The following is an 18315-nucleotide window of genomic DNA, read 5'->3' on the forward strand; positions in this document are numbered from 1 at the left end:
CCTAGACGTGCATATTTCACAGTGGGGCTGTAAAGACGCAACACGAGCCCTCGGAGCAGCCTCTCAGCATCACAGTGAAGAAGGTGCAAAAAAAAAGAGGTGCACGGCATCCAACTGGGGCTTGGTGCTGCCGGTATCTATGCGGACGGCAAGACACGAGCGTGCTCAACCCACATCTCGGCGAAAAGAGAGACCAGCTTGCGTGACGGTATGAACCCAGACACACGTGAGCCGTCGCGCATGTTGGACGTGAGGTGGAGACCGACAATATGCTCACCGAAGACGTCCACTACAGGCGCACCGCTCGATCCGGTCATGCTCACAGTGCCGCGTGCCACGCACTTCTCCGTTTCGCTCTCGATCACGACGCCTGGCGACACAATCGCGTCGTGTGGTGGCTTAGGGGACAACCATACAGTCGCCACCTGTGCCCCCACCGCGGGCAGATACCCTCGCAGCGAGGTGTGCGTCGTCACTTCCTCGCAGAGCCAGAAAACCACAACGTCATACGTGCTATCCTTTGACGCGTACTCGACTGCCGCCCAGTGCCCTGGCCGTGTCAGCACGCTGAAGTCGCCGACATCGTCGCGAACGGCGTTGTAGTGGTGACCCGCAGTCATCACAATGGACGGGGCGATGGCCACGCAGCTGCCGAGAAAAGTGTCTTTCCAGTAAAGGGCGCAGATGGCACGAGTGAGGAACGGCGAAGGCTGAACAATGGATGGCACCACGGAAAGTCCATGTGGCCTCATTGGCTCTTTTTGTTTCTCTCGTCAGCATAAACACTCTAGTTAAACGTGGTCCGGGCAACTCGTAAAGGTTCCCCGTGTCGATGGTGCGGGCAGCGACGACTCTCTGCACTCAAGGTCGACTGGTGACGGCGGAAAGGGAGAATAGTGCGGCAACGGTACAGCGACTCACAGAGACGATGGATTTTACAGAGTGTTTGGCATGTTTGCAGGTTGTTGTGTGTTTGTGTGCATGTTCTGCTGCAGGACAAGTGGGTGTGGATAGAGCGCCTAGAGCATTCAGTGGCGAGGGAAAGGTGCAGAGTTTGTGTATTCGTTCGTGGCGAGCGATCCAGCGCTACAGTCACGTCTCTCTCTTTGTGTATTTGAAGGTCAAAGCACACAGAGACAGTGGGATGCGGTCAAGAGAGGCTATTGCCAGTAGCAAGACGACTGCCGAGGCGCCATCGCAGTCCGTTTCAGAAAAAACACTCGACCAGTGTGCCCGCTTGACGATTGGGCCCAAGGAGCGCGTCCTGATCAGGGGGAGAGAAGGGGATGGGGCAGCAGGCATACGCAGGCACCAGTGCGTACATACACACCTCGGCACCCGCAACACATCCGAAGAAGCAGACGAGGTCGAGTGCGCCAGTTTGTCCCTGGGCACGTCTCTCTCTCCCTCGCCGCGAGCTCACGCCATCGTTTGCATGTGTGCGTGTCTGAGTACATGTGCGCTTGAAGGGAAGGCGGAATCAGGTGCTCGGGGTGTAGAGTGCAGAGGAATGAAGAACGGCATCTAAAAAAAATGCGACATCAACGCCACACCTCTCGAAAGGATCAACAAGAAGATGCACATAAAAGAAACTGTATGAGAAAACGAAGCGCAAGGAGATTTCGAGACGCGTTGGCTGTACATGCGACAACTTCATCGAAGAGCACAAAGCGAAAACAAACAACAACCAAAAAGTAAACGCGAAAGCAAGACCTGTGAGAGGACGAAATCGCGCACTATCACCGGCGCTTCAGCTTCGCATCCTTCGCCCAGTCTTTCATCAGCGCCAGCATGTTGGAAAACTGCTGCACCACAGGAGGTTCATCGGTGTGCCGCTGGAGACTCGCTTCAATCATCTTCATCACGTCGAGCAAAGACTCGGCTGGTTCCTCGTTGGCGAAGACCTGCTGAAACACACCTATGCACGCCCCTTTCTTGCCTTCCACATACTCGGGATCGCTGTCAAGTCGCTCCAGCACGTCAAACGCCTTTGCTGCGTAGTAAAAGGCGCTGGTGCGGTAACAGTCATTCGCGAGGAGGCGCAAGATTCCGATGGACTCGCCCATCTCCTTCTTCAGGTAGATGTCCCACGCCATCTTGGGGTGCTTATTGATGATGTGCGACCGTACCAGCCAGCTCGTGTAGCTGAACTCTGCCTTGATCTTTTCGGAGCTGACGGCGAGCAGGCTCTGCTCCGCCTCGGCGTACTCCCCAGTGCCAGCGCACGCGATACCGTAGAGGTAAAGAAAAGTGTCGTCCTTGCTGAAGTACGGCTTGATTGAACGCAAGTAGATGAGCACGTTAGGGAAGTCGCGCAGGAGAAAGAAGTACGACGCCATGCACTGTCGGCCAGGAATCGTATCGCGATCACTCGCCGAGGAGCCCACGTAGTTGAAGATTTCCTTGCACACCTTGAGATGCTCCTGCGACTCCATGTTTTGACCAACGTACGCGTTGACGACAGCCTTCAATATGTACTCCTGCGTTGTGAGTGGCACTACATCGGCCATCAGCTCATAAGCTTCGTTAATGCACTCATGACGCAGGTGATAGATGACCAGGTTCAGGCGTGCCTCTGGAATACCAACATCTAGCATCGACGGCAGGACCTGCAGGGCGCCTTCGCCGTTGTTGAAAACGACCAGGTTGTGCTTTACAATGTCCGTTTCAACGTAGTACGTGGTGCGTTGAAGATCGATCAGCAGTTTCAGCTCGCTCTTCGCCGCCTTGTTGTTGAAGAGGCGATAGTGGTTCGCAGCTTTGAGATTGATAGCCACCGCACTGTTGCTGTAGGTTTGTAAGTACACATTCAGCACGCTGACGCTCACCTCGTAGTAGTCCAGCTTGAAGTAGCACATCGCCACGTACACGTTGAGGGCTTTGTACTCCCTCGTCTGAGCAAGAATGGGCTTATAGGCCTCGATGGCTTCTGTGTAGTGGTTGCGAATATACTGCGCCGCAGCCAGGGAGAGCTGATCCTCGATCGTATCCTGTAGCTTGCCGTGATAGACCATGAGCTTCTCCTCGTCATGCGTTTTCTGTGCAATGTGCAACATCAGCCGCGTCTGAAGGGGGCATTCGGGGCCGCGTAAGGCACATTCTTCCGCCTCCTTAAACGAGCCGTTCATGTAGTAGCAGCAGCCGAGGTACGTATGGTTGATCGGCGCACAGTCGTCCAACGCGAGAATGGCCTTGTACACCTCAATGGCCTTCTCCATGTCATTCGCGTGAAAGGCGCTGTAGGCGAGCCATTCGTTAATGGAGAGATCGCCGAGGCTCTGCCCACTTGTCTTGTAAAACTCTAAGATGGTGGTCGCCTTCGAGAAGTCGCGTGCCTGCAGTGCGTCTTCGATCTGCTCCTGAGGTGTCTGCTTGGGTAGTGGGGCCTTCCGGCTATTTGGCGCATTGCCACCCTTGCGAACGACGCGGCCGCTCGTGGTGATCATTGCGCTTGGTTTCCTTTTGTGCCTTAGCTGATGCTACAGTGGTTCCCCAGTCAGCCGGTGACACCGACGATTACCGTAAAGGCTACAGCGAAACAAATAATATATATATATGAAGGTATCTTTTCCTGCTGTTTGCCGTCCGTATAATAGCGCAGTTGCGCGTATTTCTCTGTTTCTCTGGAAGCGTCGGAGTGGCATGTGTGCGCGCGCAGCGATGCAACGTTGAGCATGTGTGAGCGTGATGAGCCAAAAGCAGAGGGGGGAGAATAGTCCGCGGACAGATCAAATCAGAGAAGCACAAAAGGGTACAGTCATGAGCGAACGGAGCAGAGAACACAAGCTCGCAGAAACGCCTCCCAGCACGTATATGACTGCTCACCACTCCCTGCGTCGCTCACTCTCCGCCTTTCAAACGGCGGGAACCGTCCGATTCAGCCTCTGACTAAACAGCAATAAGAAAGGCAATGCGCACGTCAGGTCTTTCACGAGACAGTCGCCAAGTTGGCCTGGTCGCCCGTTTCGACCCCGAGGATTCGTGCAGGGTTGAAGGTTGTGCATGTGAACTAAAGGCGGCGTGCTGCGCATCTTTGCACTTCAGTTGCGCTCCTCATGACGGAAAGCTCCAGAACTGTACCTTTTCTGTTGTCGTGGTTGTAGACGGATTTTGGAAGGGGAGGTGGCTGAAGCCCGCAAGCGGCGCAAGACTCAACCAAGCGCCACGATGTCTACACATACATACCCAAATGCACCTCTTACACTCCGCATCGGCCCGGTCGCCGCTACTCTGTGACACAGACCGAAGCACTGTCGAGTTCAGCGGAAAAGTGAAACAAACAAATCCAAGCCCAAAGCATTGAGCGCGTGAGTTCCACTCAGGGCACGTCTTTCCGGCCTGCGATACGGTCGCGGATTTGACTCTCGCTATAGCCTTGCATTTGCCCGACGCACACGTAGACGGTAAACGGGAAAAGCAGCAGTCCGCAGTAGCGCCCAATGACTTCGTAGTCGCAGACGTTTCGCAGCTGCATCCGGGCTCGAGCGAGCTCAAGGCGTGCTCTTGCGCGATGCTCCAAGACGCTGAGTACGTTCATCATCGCCATCCGCCGCTCGACAAACGACGGTTGAATACCGGCAATCGCCTCCTGAATGGCGAGGCTTTCCACAGGTACCCACACAGCCACGTCAAGGCGACAACATTCCCGCCAGGCAGAAGCAAACACCAAAAGCGAAAAGAGGAGAATGTGAGAAGGCACAGGGGAGGGAGGGAGGCGAAGGGGAAGAGCATTGAATGGGCAGAAGGTGCCGTGGGACAGAAGAGTGCCCCATCCATACCTGGCAGCCGCTTGGGTCTAGGAGAGAACATCATAGCAAAAAGGGGGTGGCGAGCACCGGTACTATCAGATCCCCGTCCCAACATCCTCGCCAGCACACCGTCCTCCTCTCCGTCTCCCACTTGCGATTCTCGCCCCACCAGAGACTGGAGAGCCACGCAATGCTGCCAGGGACCTCTTGGACGCACCCAGCGCGCCGAGAGGAGCGCGCACAACCGGAAAAGGAAAAACAAAGAGAGAGTGAGCAGCACAGAGGGAGCAGGGGGACATGTGCGCTCACACAGGCGAGTTCATCATGGCGGCGGCACTGTCACCAGTGACTTCTGCATCCGTTGGCAGAGCAGGCGGGCTGGTGTGCTGGTACATCCGCAACAGCAGGGATGCATGTGTTGTTGTGCACGTGTCTGCGCGCTGCCCCTTCTGAAAGGGTCGGAAAAGGGTGGGGAAGGGAAAAAGGGAGGAAACACAACCCTTGCGACAAAATGGACCGGTGCATATGCGAAAACGCGCTCCACTAACGCGGTCACCGGGCGTCCACGACCTGCATGCGGAGACATCCGTCAGGACCGTATTCCTCGTAGTCGCTGACGCCAATGCACATGCTCTTGAAGACGTTCAGCTGCGATAAGATGATGCCGCCGCTGACTGGGGCATGCGTGACGTCCTTCAAGTGAAGCTGCTGATGCGCGGGCCGGAAAAGGGGGTGGGTCATTGCTGTTGTGAGCACCTCATTCACCCCGCTGATCAGTGATCCACCGCCCAGCTGCACCCACGAGGTGGAGTCGGGGAAGCAAATCGAGTGCTTCTGGTAAATTGTGCGCAAAGTGTCCGGAACGGAAGAAGTCGTGGAGTAAAGGAGCGCGCTGGTGGCCCTGTGGAGCTCACTCCTCGTCCGATCGTCGTATGGGAACACGGAGCCGTCCGGTAGCGTCAGCTCCGGTACCAGCTCATCCCGCTCCATTAGTGAGCAACAGTGCGTCTTGACAAGGTGAAGTGTCGCCTCCGTCATGTCGCCGCGCAGCAGCCTGTGCAGCTCGCCGTCGACGCTTCGAGTCCCGACAGAAGAGAGTCGCGTCGACATGGACGTTTGCACAGTACCCTGCTGCACCGAAGTGAGCTGAACTCCGGCATAGCCTAGGTCCACCACTAGCCCAGAGGTTTCACCCGCTGCGTAGAGTCCTGCAGATGCGGTGTAGTGAAGGCACACCTTCTTGCACCCAAACTGCTCGAAGCACGAGTACAGCAGCGCTGCCTTTGATTTTTGCGAGTGGAAGGTGTCCAGCAGTAGTATGAGCGTCAGCTCCTCGTCAGCGCGCAATTCTCCGGAGAGCAGCTGAGGTACGCATTGTCGAAGCCGCTCGTCATCGGTCACATACGCGTTGCACTCACTTCGGCGCTCTTTGACGAGTACTTCGACGGTCTTACGGTTCCACTTCGAGAGCCCGGCGTACTTGAGGGTGTGATGCCCGCAATCGACAATGTATGTCGCCTCCATCTTTACTCGGCTGCAGCAAACTGAGCACAGTCCTCAGACGACGCCGTCGCAGTGTGGAGTCAGCAAGCCGGCGAGAGGTCAGGGAAGGGACGGCCCTGGGACGATGGTGGAGAGGTGGAGCTTGTCAGGTGTGGAGATGCAAACAACACCATTGACACTCGGTCAAATGCGTTCTCTGTGTATATGTGTTGACACTTGCACTGGTGGCGTCACTGCGTGTGCCACTACGCAGATGGCAGGAGAGTCCTTATGCTTTGGCGATCTGACGACGGCACCAGCACACTAGGAGGTGCATGGATGGGAGTGGCCAGAGAAAGAAAAGGAGGGGGCGAAAAGGGGGAGGGGGGCATTGCTAGCAACGAGTACGGCGACAGGCATTTGGACACATGTGACGAAGCCCCTCAAGACCGCCTCCTCCCAGGATGCGGACGTGACGGTGAAGACGACAAAGAGGGTCGTTAACAGAGCTCGTGAAGCTCGAGGAGACAATCTAAAGAGCGCAGAAAGCGGACGCCCTCCTCAAAGTCTCGTTTTTATGACATTGGCTCACGCTTGGGGCTCACGGAGCACCTTGGGCAGGTCACGGCGCGCGATCTTCGTTGGTTCTCCATTTTTCCACCACCACCGCCTGTACACTGCTCTGTGGGGTAGTGCAGTGAGGTATGCGTCTTTACACACGTTTGTGAGGGTGTTTTACTCACTTCGAACGCCAAACAGAGAGAGAGAGGATGGCAAAAGAAGTGGAAGATGGCGCAGGGGTCTGTGTATGTCCACACATCGTAGTACACACATGCACAGGTACAGCGTACGTAAGGAGCGAGGTTGGGCACCAACATCCACCCACTTCCCCGAAAGAGAAGCTAAAAAAGGGACGCGGAAACAGCAAGAAAAAAAGAGAACACAACGCTAAAGGTGAGCCGAATTGGCCACGCAAACAGACGCGCATGTGCGACCAACACGGCACGTCGCCATCGGACAGGGATGCGCCGACGGAGGGAAAGGGCGAAAGCCAAAAAGGAGAGTCACTGGTGGCGCTGCGCATGGCACCCCATCGGTGTTGGAGGCTGGAGTCAACAGCACGCAATGATCAAATGAACAGGAACCATGGACGACATCAGCAGCAACGGTTGCCGCCGCCTAGATGTCCACAGTGGTCTGGCGGATACCTTCGATCATGTACTTGAGACGGAGAATGTACTCCTTTGTGGTTGGCACGCGTCCCTCGCGGAGGAATGAGCGGTCTACGGCGTTCATGGCGTCCTGCATGATAGAGCGGTACTGCTGAACGCAAAGGAGATCGGTGATGCGGTACGGGGCAACAGGGGCGAGAGGCAGTGGCGTCCCCGATGGCCCAGCACTGCTCGAGAGAAACGGGACGGGCTTTTCTTCGCCGGATCGCCCACTGCCGTCCCCTTTCTCGCCGCCGCTGCCGCCAGCCTCTGGCTGCTGGTGCTCCGCTGCCACCTCAGAGTTCGGAGGAACGTCTTCCGGGTACAGGTAGGGGCTGTCCCAGTCCATCGCGGGCGTGCGCCATGGATACACGTGGTCCTCCGGATACATCTTCGCCACGTAAGCCGGGTACCTCTCCGAGTACTTTTCGCAATTGTCCAGGATCATGCGTGCTCCCTTTGTCATAGCGAAGTTGATAACGCTATGAGGGATGGAACCGCAGGGGTCGCTATGGCTGACGTACACGAGCTGCGTTCCCTTTTCGCCTGAAAGAGGCCGAATGTAGAAGCCACTCAAGATGGAGCGGGCTCTGACAAAGCCTTTCTTTACAGGGCAATCGGGGTGCGGCTCCGAGTGGTTGAAGATAATGTACTCGCCGTTTGTGAACTCCATCCATGAGCGCATATTGCAGAAGTCACGGTTACTCAACGGCCACGGGAACTTCACCGCATAGTAGCCAATGTCGTTGTGCTTATCTAGCTGAACAATGTTGTACCCTTCCAGCATATTTGTGTCCCACGTTGCGCGGTACTTGGCGTCGTGCAGCTGGTTGTACAACACCCCCGGGGGCACGTTCTTCATAATGCGCGTTGCCCTAATTATATTGAGGTTCGTAGAGCCGTCGCCCGGAGGTTTCGACTCCACCTTCAGTAGGCTGTCGGAGTAGTGCGTTTTCCAAGTCGAGTCCCTCGACAACGCGAGGTTGCGGAACTTTCGAAAGTGAGGGAGTGTCATGAGAACATAGCGATTCCCCTTACACTCCACGTAACGCTCGCCATCCTTATCCATCGTTGCAGCAGCAACAGCACTTTCAGCGGCAAAGCGCTACTAACCTATTTGAATATGCACCTTCTGCTCAAAGCGTGGCACCGACAAGGATAGCCAGCCCGATTCCGATGGAAAAAAAAACAATTGATAGGAAGGATCGCTTGCGACTCGCTCGAAGGAACATGAGAGAGCGTCACATCGCACGTGTGTGCCGATATGTGAAGAAGGCCGGCGGTCACAAGGCAAAGAAGAGATGAGAACGGAGGCAAGCGAGTTGGTGCGTCCACCACCAGCGAAGAGGTCGGAGGAGCATTTCACTTGTTGTCGCATGCGCCCACGTTCCTCGCATGGCGCAGTGTCGTCTCATCGACGTGCCACGAAAAAGACAGAGACAGCAAACGCACGGTATCAGCGAGCCATAAGCTCCCTCGTTTCACAGCCTGTGCAGCGCTTGTGGAAAGAGCCTTCACCCGCTTTGCTTGCAAACTCCTCATCAGCGTGGTTCTTCGCCACATTCATATCCTAGTGCCCCCACAGAGAGCAGAGCAGAGAAAAAAGAAAGGGTGACCCCGAGGAGCATCCAATCACACGGCTCTCTCTGCCTGTGCGCCACTTCACGTCAGTTGACGAGTATGAGTCCGTGTCAAACAGGAGCACAGAAACAGCAGTGCCGGAACGCGGGAAACCACCTAGAAAACACCACGAAAAGCGTTGCCTCGCTCACCTTCACAAACGTGCACAACCACCAGAGGCAACTCGATAAACACACGCACACCACAAAACCACAGTTCACCTACCCCTGCTGCCCTACACCCACGTCCGGCGCGTCTAGGGCGAGGCACGCCGCCCTTGAATGGGGCCGCGTGCCTAGCTGGCTCTGCATGTCCTTTCGCGCGTCCCCCCCTCTTCCCCCTCCGCCTTTGGCTACGCGCTGCGCGGTCGGAGCCCAACACCGAGGCGGTGGTGTCTGACGTGCGGGGTGGCAGGGAGCGGTCTAGGTGCATGCCGGATGTGCTCAAGGAGAAAGCTGGCCAGCCGCATCTCAGGGCCCGCTGGGTTCCCGTGCTCTGCCTGCATGCCGTGGCGACTCTCCACATCGCAGTCTGGGAGGCTCCATGGTGTGGCTCGGGGTCTCCCCGCCATGCCTCCGGCACCTGCGGCTCATCAGCCCACCCGGTCGGTGGTACGAGGCGCCGCCTGCTTGCACAGCACATGCGCTTTGGTGATGTTCGGCTTGCATCTCTTCCCGGCTTTTCCATCCATCACTCCTGCTCTGCTGACCTCTCCATGCCCTGTCTGGGTGTGATACACCATGCCAGCTGTGCTCGACAGCGCGTGCACACAGCGCTCGCACCTCTGCGCACTGCGGCCTGCTTCACGGGGACGCTGCTGTCCGTCGGGGGCTTCCTGTCCTCCATCCTCTATTACCGTCGATGCCGCAGGGAGGGGGCGTGTGTGTGTGTGCGGATGGCCTGCCCGCATGCGCCGCGGCAGGTGAGGCACTGCCACGAGTCTGTGGCAGCAAGGGGGGAGGGGCCACCCCCTCCTGCACCCGCACGCCCTTCACAGGCGTGGGTGGGTCCAGGCGGATGGGCGCCGCGGATGCACGCGTGCCTGCGCACGAAGAGCGCATAGCCCGTCCTCCTGAGGGAACACAAGGGGGGAGAGCAGTGGGCACCCGCCAGGGAAAGCCCCGGCAGCGCGCGTGACATGTGCACAAGAGCAACATTGCGCGCGCAACCGCTGCGTGAGCCGAGGTGTGCCTCGAGCGATCCGCGAATCCCGCGTAGCATACCGGGCGCGACGCCGGGCCGGGCGCCATCACACCACATCGCAGGTGGGAGGGTCGAGGCTCTGGCGGCGGTTTCGGCAGCACAGCGCTAGCGCACTAGTAGGCGGCACGCCCTCAGCACTCCGTGCTGTCGCCGCCAACCCACCCGTCGCTGCAGGAATCCAAAGTGCGGTCAGGTGCACGTGCACAGCTGGGTGAGCATCGTCCCCTATCGCCGGGCAAGCGCGGCTTCGGGCGATGTCCCGCCTGGCGTCTGAGACCGGTGACCAGGTCCGCCATAGCCACACCAACACAGCAGCGACGCAACAGCAGTGTTTGAACGCGCACATTTCCTCAAGTGTCGACACGATTTGCAGTGAGCTGACATAGACACGGTCATGGCCGCACGCCTCTTCGGCCCAGAGCAAGCCCAGACCTCTCCGCGGACACCAAGAGTTCACAGTCGCATACCAGGGCAGTCTGCAGCCTCTTGGCCGCTCCCACACAGAGAGTATGTGCGCGCGTGTGTGGCGGGATGGGTGGGGAGTATCAGACCCTGACATCACGGTGAGGCGGCCAGCCATCATCATCGTAGGGAGAAAGTGAGAGAGAGAACAAGAGTGGCAAGAGAGGAGAATGCACAGCAACAGAAAAAGTAGATGTCGTGCGAGCGCACGTCACACAACGAAATGACGCAAAGAGAAGGGAGAGAGGGTCAACGGTAGTGCACATGATATGGAGAGGGAGTGTCCGTGCCTCGGAGCAAAGGCCGTAGCCGCTGACTGGAATTCTCAGTGCGCGAGGCACAAACACTCACCTGCCCTTCACCATTTTTTTCTTTGCTGCAGTTTCTCGAGTGGACGTCCTCAACTGTGCGGAGATGAAACGACGTCATTTTCAGATGCATCCAGTTCAGAAATTTCGCAGCGAATGGCGTCAATTCGGCGCTGCAGCTCTAGCAGTCGTCTGTCGTTCAGGAGCCTCTCTGGCAACGTCGCTTGTGCAACCTGAAAGGCGCTGGGGCGGCTAGCAGGATCTTCGCGCAGCATCGACTCAATCAGCGCGATGAATCCTGGTGAGTAGCTCTCGAGATGCCTGACACTGGTATTCGCAGGGTCCTCCGTGGCGGTCATCATCATCTCGCAGCTTTTTCCGAGGGCGTACACGTCAGCAGGTGGTCCAACGACATCGTGCAGGTTTTTCAGGAGCTCAGGGCTCATGTATCGCCGATCACCATCGTCATCGTTGAGTCCGAGAAAGTGTTCCCCCGTCACCGTGTCCTTGCCGTTGAGGGGACGCGCCAGACCAAAATCGCAGAGCTTAAAGATGAACGTGTCAGCGTCGAGCTGACGTCTCAAGATGTTCTCCGGTTTCACATCCATGTGTACAACGTCGTGGGAGTGCAGCTCGTAGAGAGCTGTAGATGTCTGATGGAGCATCGCGGTAAGCACACTCTCACTCACCGGAGGCGGCAGCGATGCCACGCAGTCATCAAGCTTTTCGAGTCGCACAAATACGGTGCGGTCCTCGACCCACCCATCAAAGTACCGGACGATGTGGCGGTGTGGAAAGGAGCTCAGCGCATAAATCTCTTGCAGCTGCTGCTGAAGGTTCGACTCGCCGCAGATGGGGCGTTTTGTCTGCTTCACGGCGTATTCGAGCTTGTCGAAGTCGTGACGGTAACACTTCACCACACCGAACGAGCCCTCCGACATGTCGCGCACTTCGCTCATTTCATTTGTCAGGCGACTGATAGGTACAATGGAGCGTTGTGTGCTTTGTAGCGCCCGTCCTACATCGTCCACATCACTCGCGTGCATTGCTGACCGAAGGGACATCAACCGCGGCAGAGGGCAACTGTGTGGGCGGCCGGCATACACTAGATAATTCGCCTGTTGTTGCGTCGTATGTTTCCTCTCTCTCACGCCTACGCCTTTGAGGTCGTAACGTCGCAGACTACAGAGAGGAGTCTCGCTGTCTGTCAAGGGATCAGAAGTGGGAAGGGGGAGAAGGCCAACAACACAGCCGACAGGCTCGTCACAGCGTTCTCTCCCGTTCCCTTTCAGATGCGTCGGCGTATCCTTGTTGACTGGTCCGTGGTCAATTGACTCGATGCTCACACACGAAAAAGGGAGACAAGAAACAGGCGTATGGGTTTGTGTCGGCCACCACTGCCGGCCGACACATTACGCAGGCGTGTGTACGAGGTCAGATGGGGCGGAGACGTGAAGAAGCGCAGCAGGGGCGACACGGGTCAACTTGCGAGTGCGTACGTACGCACGCGCGCGTACAGCGGTATGTGTAGGCGTTTTGTGCGTGTTCACGACGATGTGGAGGAAGAGCAAGGCACACGGAAAGGGCCGGCGTTACTTGCCGCGACGCTGAACAGAGAGAGAGAAAGAGACGGCGAAGGCGCAAGGTACCGGGGACGACGCCATGGAGGAAAGGAGGGAGGAGGTCGAAGAAGTCGTATGCCACCGCAGGAGTAGCAGCAGCTGTTGCCGTGAGGTTTGAGTGAGAGGAGGAGCAGGGTGCTGCGGCTTGCGCGGCCAGCGCCTCAAGAGGGAGAGAGATGCAGCCACACATGCGCGCGCCTATTCGGGCACCGCCATCAACGCCCACCAAGCCCACTGACACACTCTCGCGCCATCACTGCCAAAGTGCTCGAGGAGCTGACAACGATGGATGTGATTATGCAAGGCGAGCACAATCGAGACTACCACAGAGGAAGAGACGCCTCTCACGCACGAAGGAAGGCCAGAGAGAAGGGGTGGGATTTGCATGGGAGTGTTGGAGGAACAAGAGTGAACAAAGAAAGCAAACACCAACTACAACCGTAGAGCAGGCGCACAGGATGCAGCTTACCCGGATAATGTACATAAGATGACCAGTGCATGGAAATAGTCGTTCGAGCATGAGAGCCTCACCCTGCAACCTTGACCAACGACGCGGCCCCGTCGATATCTGCTGTACCACTGACACGGTTCTCCGCCAGGTGCACAACGCAGTCGGCGAGCACGTGAAGAGAGCCCTCAAACGTGTTCCCGCTGCATGTGCCGCCGGCGCCTTTCGACGCAAAGAAGCATTGAATCCCACACCAGCGCACGGTGTTATCGCGGATGACCGGGTCGCTGCCGTCCGTGACGTAGAGGCCGAACTTGCGGACGTGCTCAATGGTGTTCTGCTCGCACAGCCCGGACGCTTTCTTTTCGTAGTAGACGCCGAACGTGCAGTCGCGGATGCGGTTCTCACGCAGCACAGCCCCGTTGCCCTGGACATGAAGTGCGTTCACGCGACACTCGAAAATGTCCGTCTGTGTCACCTCACCGAACGAGCCGGCCATGAAGTACACACCGTCACCGCCGGCGATGCAGTGGTGCACTCGACAGTTGCGCACGGTGACAGTGGCACCCGGGTGGACGCGTACACCATCAGAGCCGTGATGGACATCACACTTTTCCAGAATGGCGTGCCCTTTGCGCACATCCGCCATCCCACGCACCTCTAGTCCATCTAGCGTAACGTTTGCAGAGATGATCACAGTGCCGATGATGGTGGCATGTGCGGCCTCGGTGTCCTCCGAATCCTCCGGTACCGGCGCTGCCGTGATAGTGACGTTGAAGGGAAGGTGAACCGTCTCCTCAAAGACGCCGGCAGAGATCACGATCGTGTCACCTGGCGCCGCGTTCTCCAGTGCTGCCGCCAGGGTGGTGGCGTGAGCATCCGCCTGGGGTCCGACGACGATGGTCTGCGAGGGCATGAAGAATTTCCCAGGGGAGGGTGGCTGTGAAAAAGGGTCAACAAAACGGAGCGTGGAGGAGACACGCGAGAGACACTAACAAAAGAAATGGAGAGCGGCCTCGGGTGAAGAGGAAAGCGAGCAGCAGCGGAGCTTTGTCCTCTGACGGCAGCCGTGGTGGCATTCAACGAGACAGGACGCGTGGAGGGCGACCCAAGAATGGAAGGGGGCCGTACGACAGAGAGGGCGGGGCGTATGAGAGAGCGTAGTCAAGCAGGAACAGAGAGCGCATAGTTGAGCCACGGCCGGGAACCTCGCAGGTGAGGAACGCGGGAGGCCGCAGCGGCAGCCACCGGTAGCAGAAAGAGGTGTTCAACAGGCGCCAAGACGCGGTCTTCTGATCCGTGCATCTCACAGACAGAATCTGAGCGTGGCGCACCAAGATCCACCTTACGTCTCCCTTTCCCCCTCCCCTACGCACACACAGCCATCCGCACGGAATCGAGATCACGCAGAGAAAGGTTTCTCCTGTCGCCTTTTCGCGAACGCGGTGGCTACGGAGGTGGCAATGCAATGCTGGATTACGGCAGATGTGAAATGTGACGAACAACAACGGCACTGTCGCACGCACACGTACAGAGACCAAGGTGCACGCGTATGCGTACGCGAGCGAAGATGGAAAAAGTACGCGCGCAAAAAGTCCGCCGGCCTCGGCAGCGAACTTTTATGCCTCACAAGCCCCACTCCGCCGCCTCGATAGCGTCCGCGCTCAGGGGTTTCAGTGAACGCTCGCGACACGCAAACACCCCCACGTCTGCTAGTATCGCATCGCCCTCATTGGTGGGCGCGCAGCGTGAGACCTGGAGCTCCAGGATGTGATACATATCCCCGACTCCTGCCTCGGGTTCCACCGGTCCCCAGCCCTCCGCGTTCAGATCCATCTTGAGAGAACGCCAAGCGCGTGGCGCCTCTCGCCCATTCGCAGCAACCAAGAGAGCCTCCACCTCGTGGCGATCGCCCTCCCCGCTACGCCACCTCATCGCATAGCGGCCGAAAAACGATGTTGCTAACAACGGCACGTATGGCGCTGCCGGCACCACGGCCACCCATAGGCACACGCGCAGCTTGACGGAGTACCACGTGAGACTGGCAGAGGCGGGATAGAGCAGAAAGAGGCCACTGCTCGCGACTGACATGTGATATGCGAGACAGTAGACTCCGTTGTTGCCCAGAACCTTTAGGAGTCCACTCGCAGACGCAAAGAGAGCGGATGCAGGCACTTTGTAGCCGACGATAAGACCGCTGGCACTGCTGAAAACGCAATGCTCCTTGAGGCACGTGGTGGCAGGAGCGGACGTGGCCCGCACGGTTGCAGTGCCGTCGCCGTCTAGGCGCGGCGCACTCAGGTTCTCGTAAGGGACGCGCAGGTGGGCAGAGGCTTGCCGCTTAGTGCTCGCAGACGCCGCTGGTAGCTTCGCCACTACAGACACGCGTCGGCTCGTCACACACGACATGAACTGGTGGACAACGTACGAGTCTGTAAAGACAAACCGAGCTGGCGGCAAGCGATTCGACTGGAGGAAGCGGAGGAGGTGTTCGTACTCCACGCAAAGGCGCGACAGCGGCATCACAGAGGAGACTCGTTGTGCAAGAAGGCAGGACAGATGCGACGAAAGGAGAGATAGCCAGCCTCGCTGCACGCAGAGACGCGCGAACGCGTTCACAAACGACACGTCATCCCAGTAGCCTTTCGGAAGCGGCGCAGAGAAGACGGTGGCCGCCGTCGGCTCATCCACAGCATCCGCGCAGTGCTCCATTGCCTGCACCAGGGCACGCCACAGTGACACGTCGGTGGGACGCTGCTCAACAAGGGTGCGCGCAAGATCCCACCGACCGTGATGAGCAAAGATGGGGGCAGCCATCTTCTGTTGGTGAGAGTGTGACAGGAAGGCTGCCGACGCGCCGGCATGCAAACAGCGCAGAATGATCCGAGTGGTGTCGGAAGCCAGTCCCCTCTCTGCCGCTACAGCCAGGGCCGCTCTCCAAGGGGCAGACATCGGCATCGACGTGAGCAGCCTGGAGACGACGGCCGATTCCGTCGGCTGAAGAGCATCACCCACCAGCAGGAACACACGCAGCGCCTCTTGCCACCGTTTCGCCTGCAGCAGCGCCCGCAGTGTCTCGGCGCACGCAGTCGTCATCAACTGATCTTCAGTGGCGTCCCGGGGCGGTAGCGCGCCGGCAAGCAGGTCCAACACCTCCATCGCGTGCCACCATCTCCCACTAAGCTGCATCGCGCAGCTTAGCGACGCCGCCACAGAGATGTTGGCGGTTGCATCCGCTGCGTTGTACTCTTGCAGGAGACTCCAAAACTGCTTCAATTTGCCAGCATCGCTGAGAAGCCGGAGGGTCTCTGGGAGATACACACGCCAGTGAGGGTCGGCCGCCTCCACCTGCCGCATCGTGAAGGCGAGGGCGGTGCTCCAGTTGAGGTCAGCATTTCCAGTGAGTCGGTCGCCGTACTGTTCTTGTATTTTTGCCGCCGTCTCAGCCGAGTGGCTGCGCAGCAGCTCTTGCATGGCAAAATAAGGCTGCGCCCCAGACATGCAGGTAAGCACTCCAAGGGTCTTGTCGAAGCCCTCTCGCGTTGTGCCGTACGGGATCAGTGACGAGCACTGCAAGGCTGTGCCAAGCGCAGCAACCGCATGAGCGGCGCTCGGGTGGTGGGGGAAGCGACGCACGAGGACGCTGGCGACGCGAGAGGAGAGCTGAAACACGGCGTAGCCGTGGCACTGCTCCTCTTTGCCCAACGCGTGGCGCAGCAGCCTTTCTAGAGTCGCCGCGTCGCTGTCGCTCTCCGTGTGTGTGGCCATCGTGAGCAGCCAACGCGGCGGCAAAAGCGCCAGAGACTCCAGCGACGATTGCGCGGCGGCGGCGTCAAACTCGTCAAAGAGAAACGGAAGCCACTGAGGAAGCTTCGTTTTCAGCGCCTTAAGCGCGTCCCTGTCTGGCGTTCCACTGTGGTGATGCAGCCAGTCTAGCGACCATGCCAGCACCTCCATTGCCCGTGCCATGGGTGCCCGCTTCGACTTATCCGCCGCGGCGATGACACGCTTCGCCTCGTCCAGGGAGTCAGCGAGGACGGCCGCCCAGTGGGCGGAGAAACCCGCATGCGAGTCGCATGCGCACATGGAATGCACGCTGAGAAGACGCAGGCAGTGCGCAAGCTCCGTCTCGCTGCGGAGTGCTTGAAGGAACTGGGGATGGCTAGCAGCCTGCGAGCAGACACGGCAGCCAAGGTGGGCTTGGTCGAAAAAAAGCAGCACGCTTGCGGCGTCGGCCGCCGCCTTAACGTCATGCTTCGGCAAGTACGAATGCAGTGCCAGCGCGTCCCTCCAGAGTCTACGAGCTGCGGTGGAGCAGCGCGCCGGCGATGACGCGAGCAGCTGTTCGATGCCCGTCAGTGTCTCTCTGCAAAGCTGCACTGGCACGCGACCTGGGTGGATGTACATATGCGACTGAAAGCGCTGCAGCAGCGCCTGGCACCTTTCCCACCCCTCATCGGCAGGCGCAGTGCTGCACGATGGTTGCGGTGCTGGCGGTGCCTCAGCCACTTCTGTCGAACGCGCCCGGCCGTAGAGTTCGAGGAACGCTGAAGACCGCCGGCACACCGAAAGGCGAAAAACTCGCCGGGCCTTGGAGAACCACATGCCTGTTCCTGAGTTGTCGGTGATAGGGTTATGGAGAAGGGCGGAGACGTGCAGTGAAGAAAGAAAGGATGCACGACGCGGAAAGTGAGCCAAGAGGGAAACGAGAACGCAAAGGACAGCCGGGAGACGGCGATACGCAACGGGGGTGGCGCTGCGGTGGCGCATGTGCAGATCGGCACAAGGTACTCGACAGAGAAATATATGATGTTTGCATGTACACAGAGGACACCCTTCGCTGCTGATTGAGAGGCACACGCACACTCACCGCAAACGCTTTGCTTGCAGAAACAAAGAGCACGCGTAACGCTGCTGCCAACAACGGCCAGTTTCTTGACGTCGCACACACGCGGAGCAAGGGCTTGGGTCAAAACTCTTTTAGACCGCCTCCCGTATCTCTCAAGAGCGGACAGCGGCCCCGAAACGAAATAGGCGAAAGCACTGCTCCGCTTAAATAGCGTCACTTCGGAGACATAAAAGCGCTCACCCCAAACAAGGTTCACGCGTGCCCACAGGCATGCACAAGCATGTGCACACGAGCGCATGTGCGCACATGTCCCTTGAAGCACAGACAGCAGTAATCACACAGGCGCTGCGATGAAGCAAGGG

At 58.3% G+C, this 18315-nt stretch overlaps 8 protein-coding genes across 8 annotated transcripts; all 8 read right to left on the reverse strand.

Moving 5' to 3' along the window:
- Positions 1 to 137: 137 nt before the first annotated feature.
- On the reverse strand, positions 138 to 752 carry LMXM_08_29_2770 (conserved hypothetical protein; the record flags this gene model as incomplete). Its single annotated transcript, XM_003872232.1, has 1 exon — positions 138 to 752. The coding sequence occupies one exon, from the start codon at positions 750 to 752 to the stop codon at positions 138 to 140; it is 615 nt and encodes a 204-aa protein (XP_003872281.1).
- A 987-nt stretch (positions 753 to 1739) lies between these two features.
- Positions 1740 to 3446, reverse strand: LMXM_08_29_2760 (conserved hypothetical protein; the record flags this gene model as incomplete). The annotated part of the gene is made up of 1 exon (XM_003872233.1): positions 1740 to 3446. The coding sequence occupies one exon, from the start codon at positions 3444 to 3446 to the stop codon at positions 1740 to 1742; it is 1707 nt and encodes a 568-aa protein (XP_003872282.1).
- An 872-nt stretch (positions 3447 to 4318) lies between these two features.
- LMXM_08_29_2750 (conserved hypothetical protein) lies at positions 4319 to 4540 on the reverse strand (the record flags this gene model as incomplete). Its single annotated transcript, XM_003872234.1, has 1 exon — positions 4319 to 4540. The coding sequence occupies one exon, from the start codon at positions 4538 to 4540 to the stop codon at positions 4319 to 4321; it is 222 nt and encodes a 73-aa protein (XP_003872283.1).
- A 760-nt stretch (positions 4541 to 5300) lies between these two features.
- Positions 5301 to 6272, reverse strand: LMXM_08_29_2740 (putative actin-like protein; the record flags this gene model as incomplete). Its single annotated transcript, XM_003872235.1, has 1 exon — positions 5301 to 6272. One exon carries the CDS (start codon positions 6270 to 6272, stop codon positions 5301 to 5303), a length of 972 nt encoding a protein of 323 aa, XP_003872284.1.
- A 1137-nt stretch (positions 6273 to 7409) lies between these two features.
- On the reverse strand, positions 7410 to 8510 carry LMXM_08_29_2730 (conserved hypothetical protein; the record flags this gene model as incomplete). The annotated part of the gene is made up of 1 exon (XM_003872236.1): positions 7410 to 8510. The coding sequence occupies one exon, from the start codon at positions 8508 to 8510 to the stop codon at positions 7410 to 7412; it is 1101 nt and encodes a 366-aa protein (XP_003872285.1).
- Positions 8511 to 11126: 2616 nt separating this feature from the next.
- LMXM_08_29_2720 (putative protein kinase) lies at positions 11127 to 12098 on the reverse strand (the record flags this gene model as incomplete). The annotated part of the gene is made up of 1 exon (XM_003872237.1): positions 11127 to 12098. The coding sequence occupies one exon, from the start codon at positions 12096 to 12098 to the stop codon at positions 11127 to 11129; it is 972 nt and encodes a 323-aa protein (XP_003872286.1).
- Positions 12099 to 13183: 1085 nt separating this feature from the next.
- On the reverse strand, positions 13184 to 14020 carry LMXM_08_29_2710 (conserved hypothetical protein; the record flags this gene model as incomplete). The annotated part of the gene is made up of 1 exon (XM_003872238.1): positions 13184 to 14020. One exon carries the CDS (start codon positions 14018 to 14020, stop codon positions 13184 to 13186), a length of 837 nt encoding a protein of 278 aa, XP_003872287.1.
- A 710-nt stretch (positions 14021 to 14730) lies between these two features.
- Positions 14731 to 17709, reverse strand: LMXM_08_29_2700 (conserved hypothetical protein; the record flags this gene model as incomplete). Its single annotated transcript, XM_003872239.1, has 1 exon — positions 14731 to 17709. One exon carries the CDS (start codon positions 17707 to 17709, stop codon positions 14731 to 14733), a length of 2979 nt encoding a protein of 992 aa, XP_003872288.1.
- Between the last annotated feature and the right edge of the window lie 606 nt (positions 17710 to 18315).

This window comes from Leishmania mexicana, chromosome 8 (genome assembly GCF_000234665.1).
Source record: "Leishmania mexicana MHOM/GT/2001/U1103 complete genome, chromosome 8".
NCBI classification, from domain to species: domain Eukaryota; phylum Euglenozoa; class Kinetoplastea; order Trypanosomatida; family Trypanosomatidae; genus Leishmania; species Leishmania mexicana.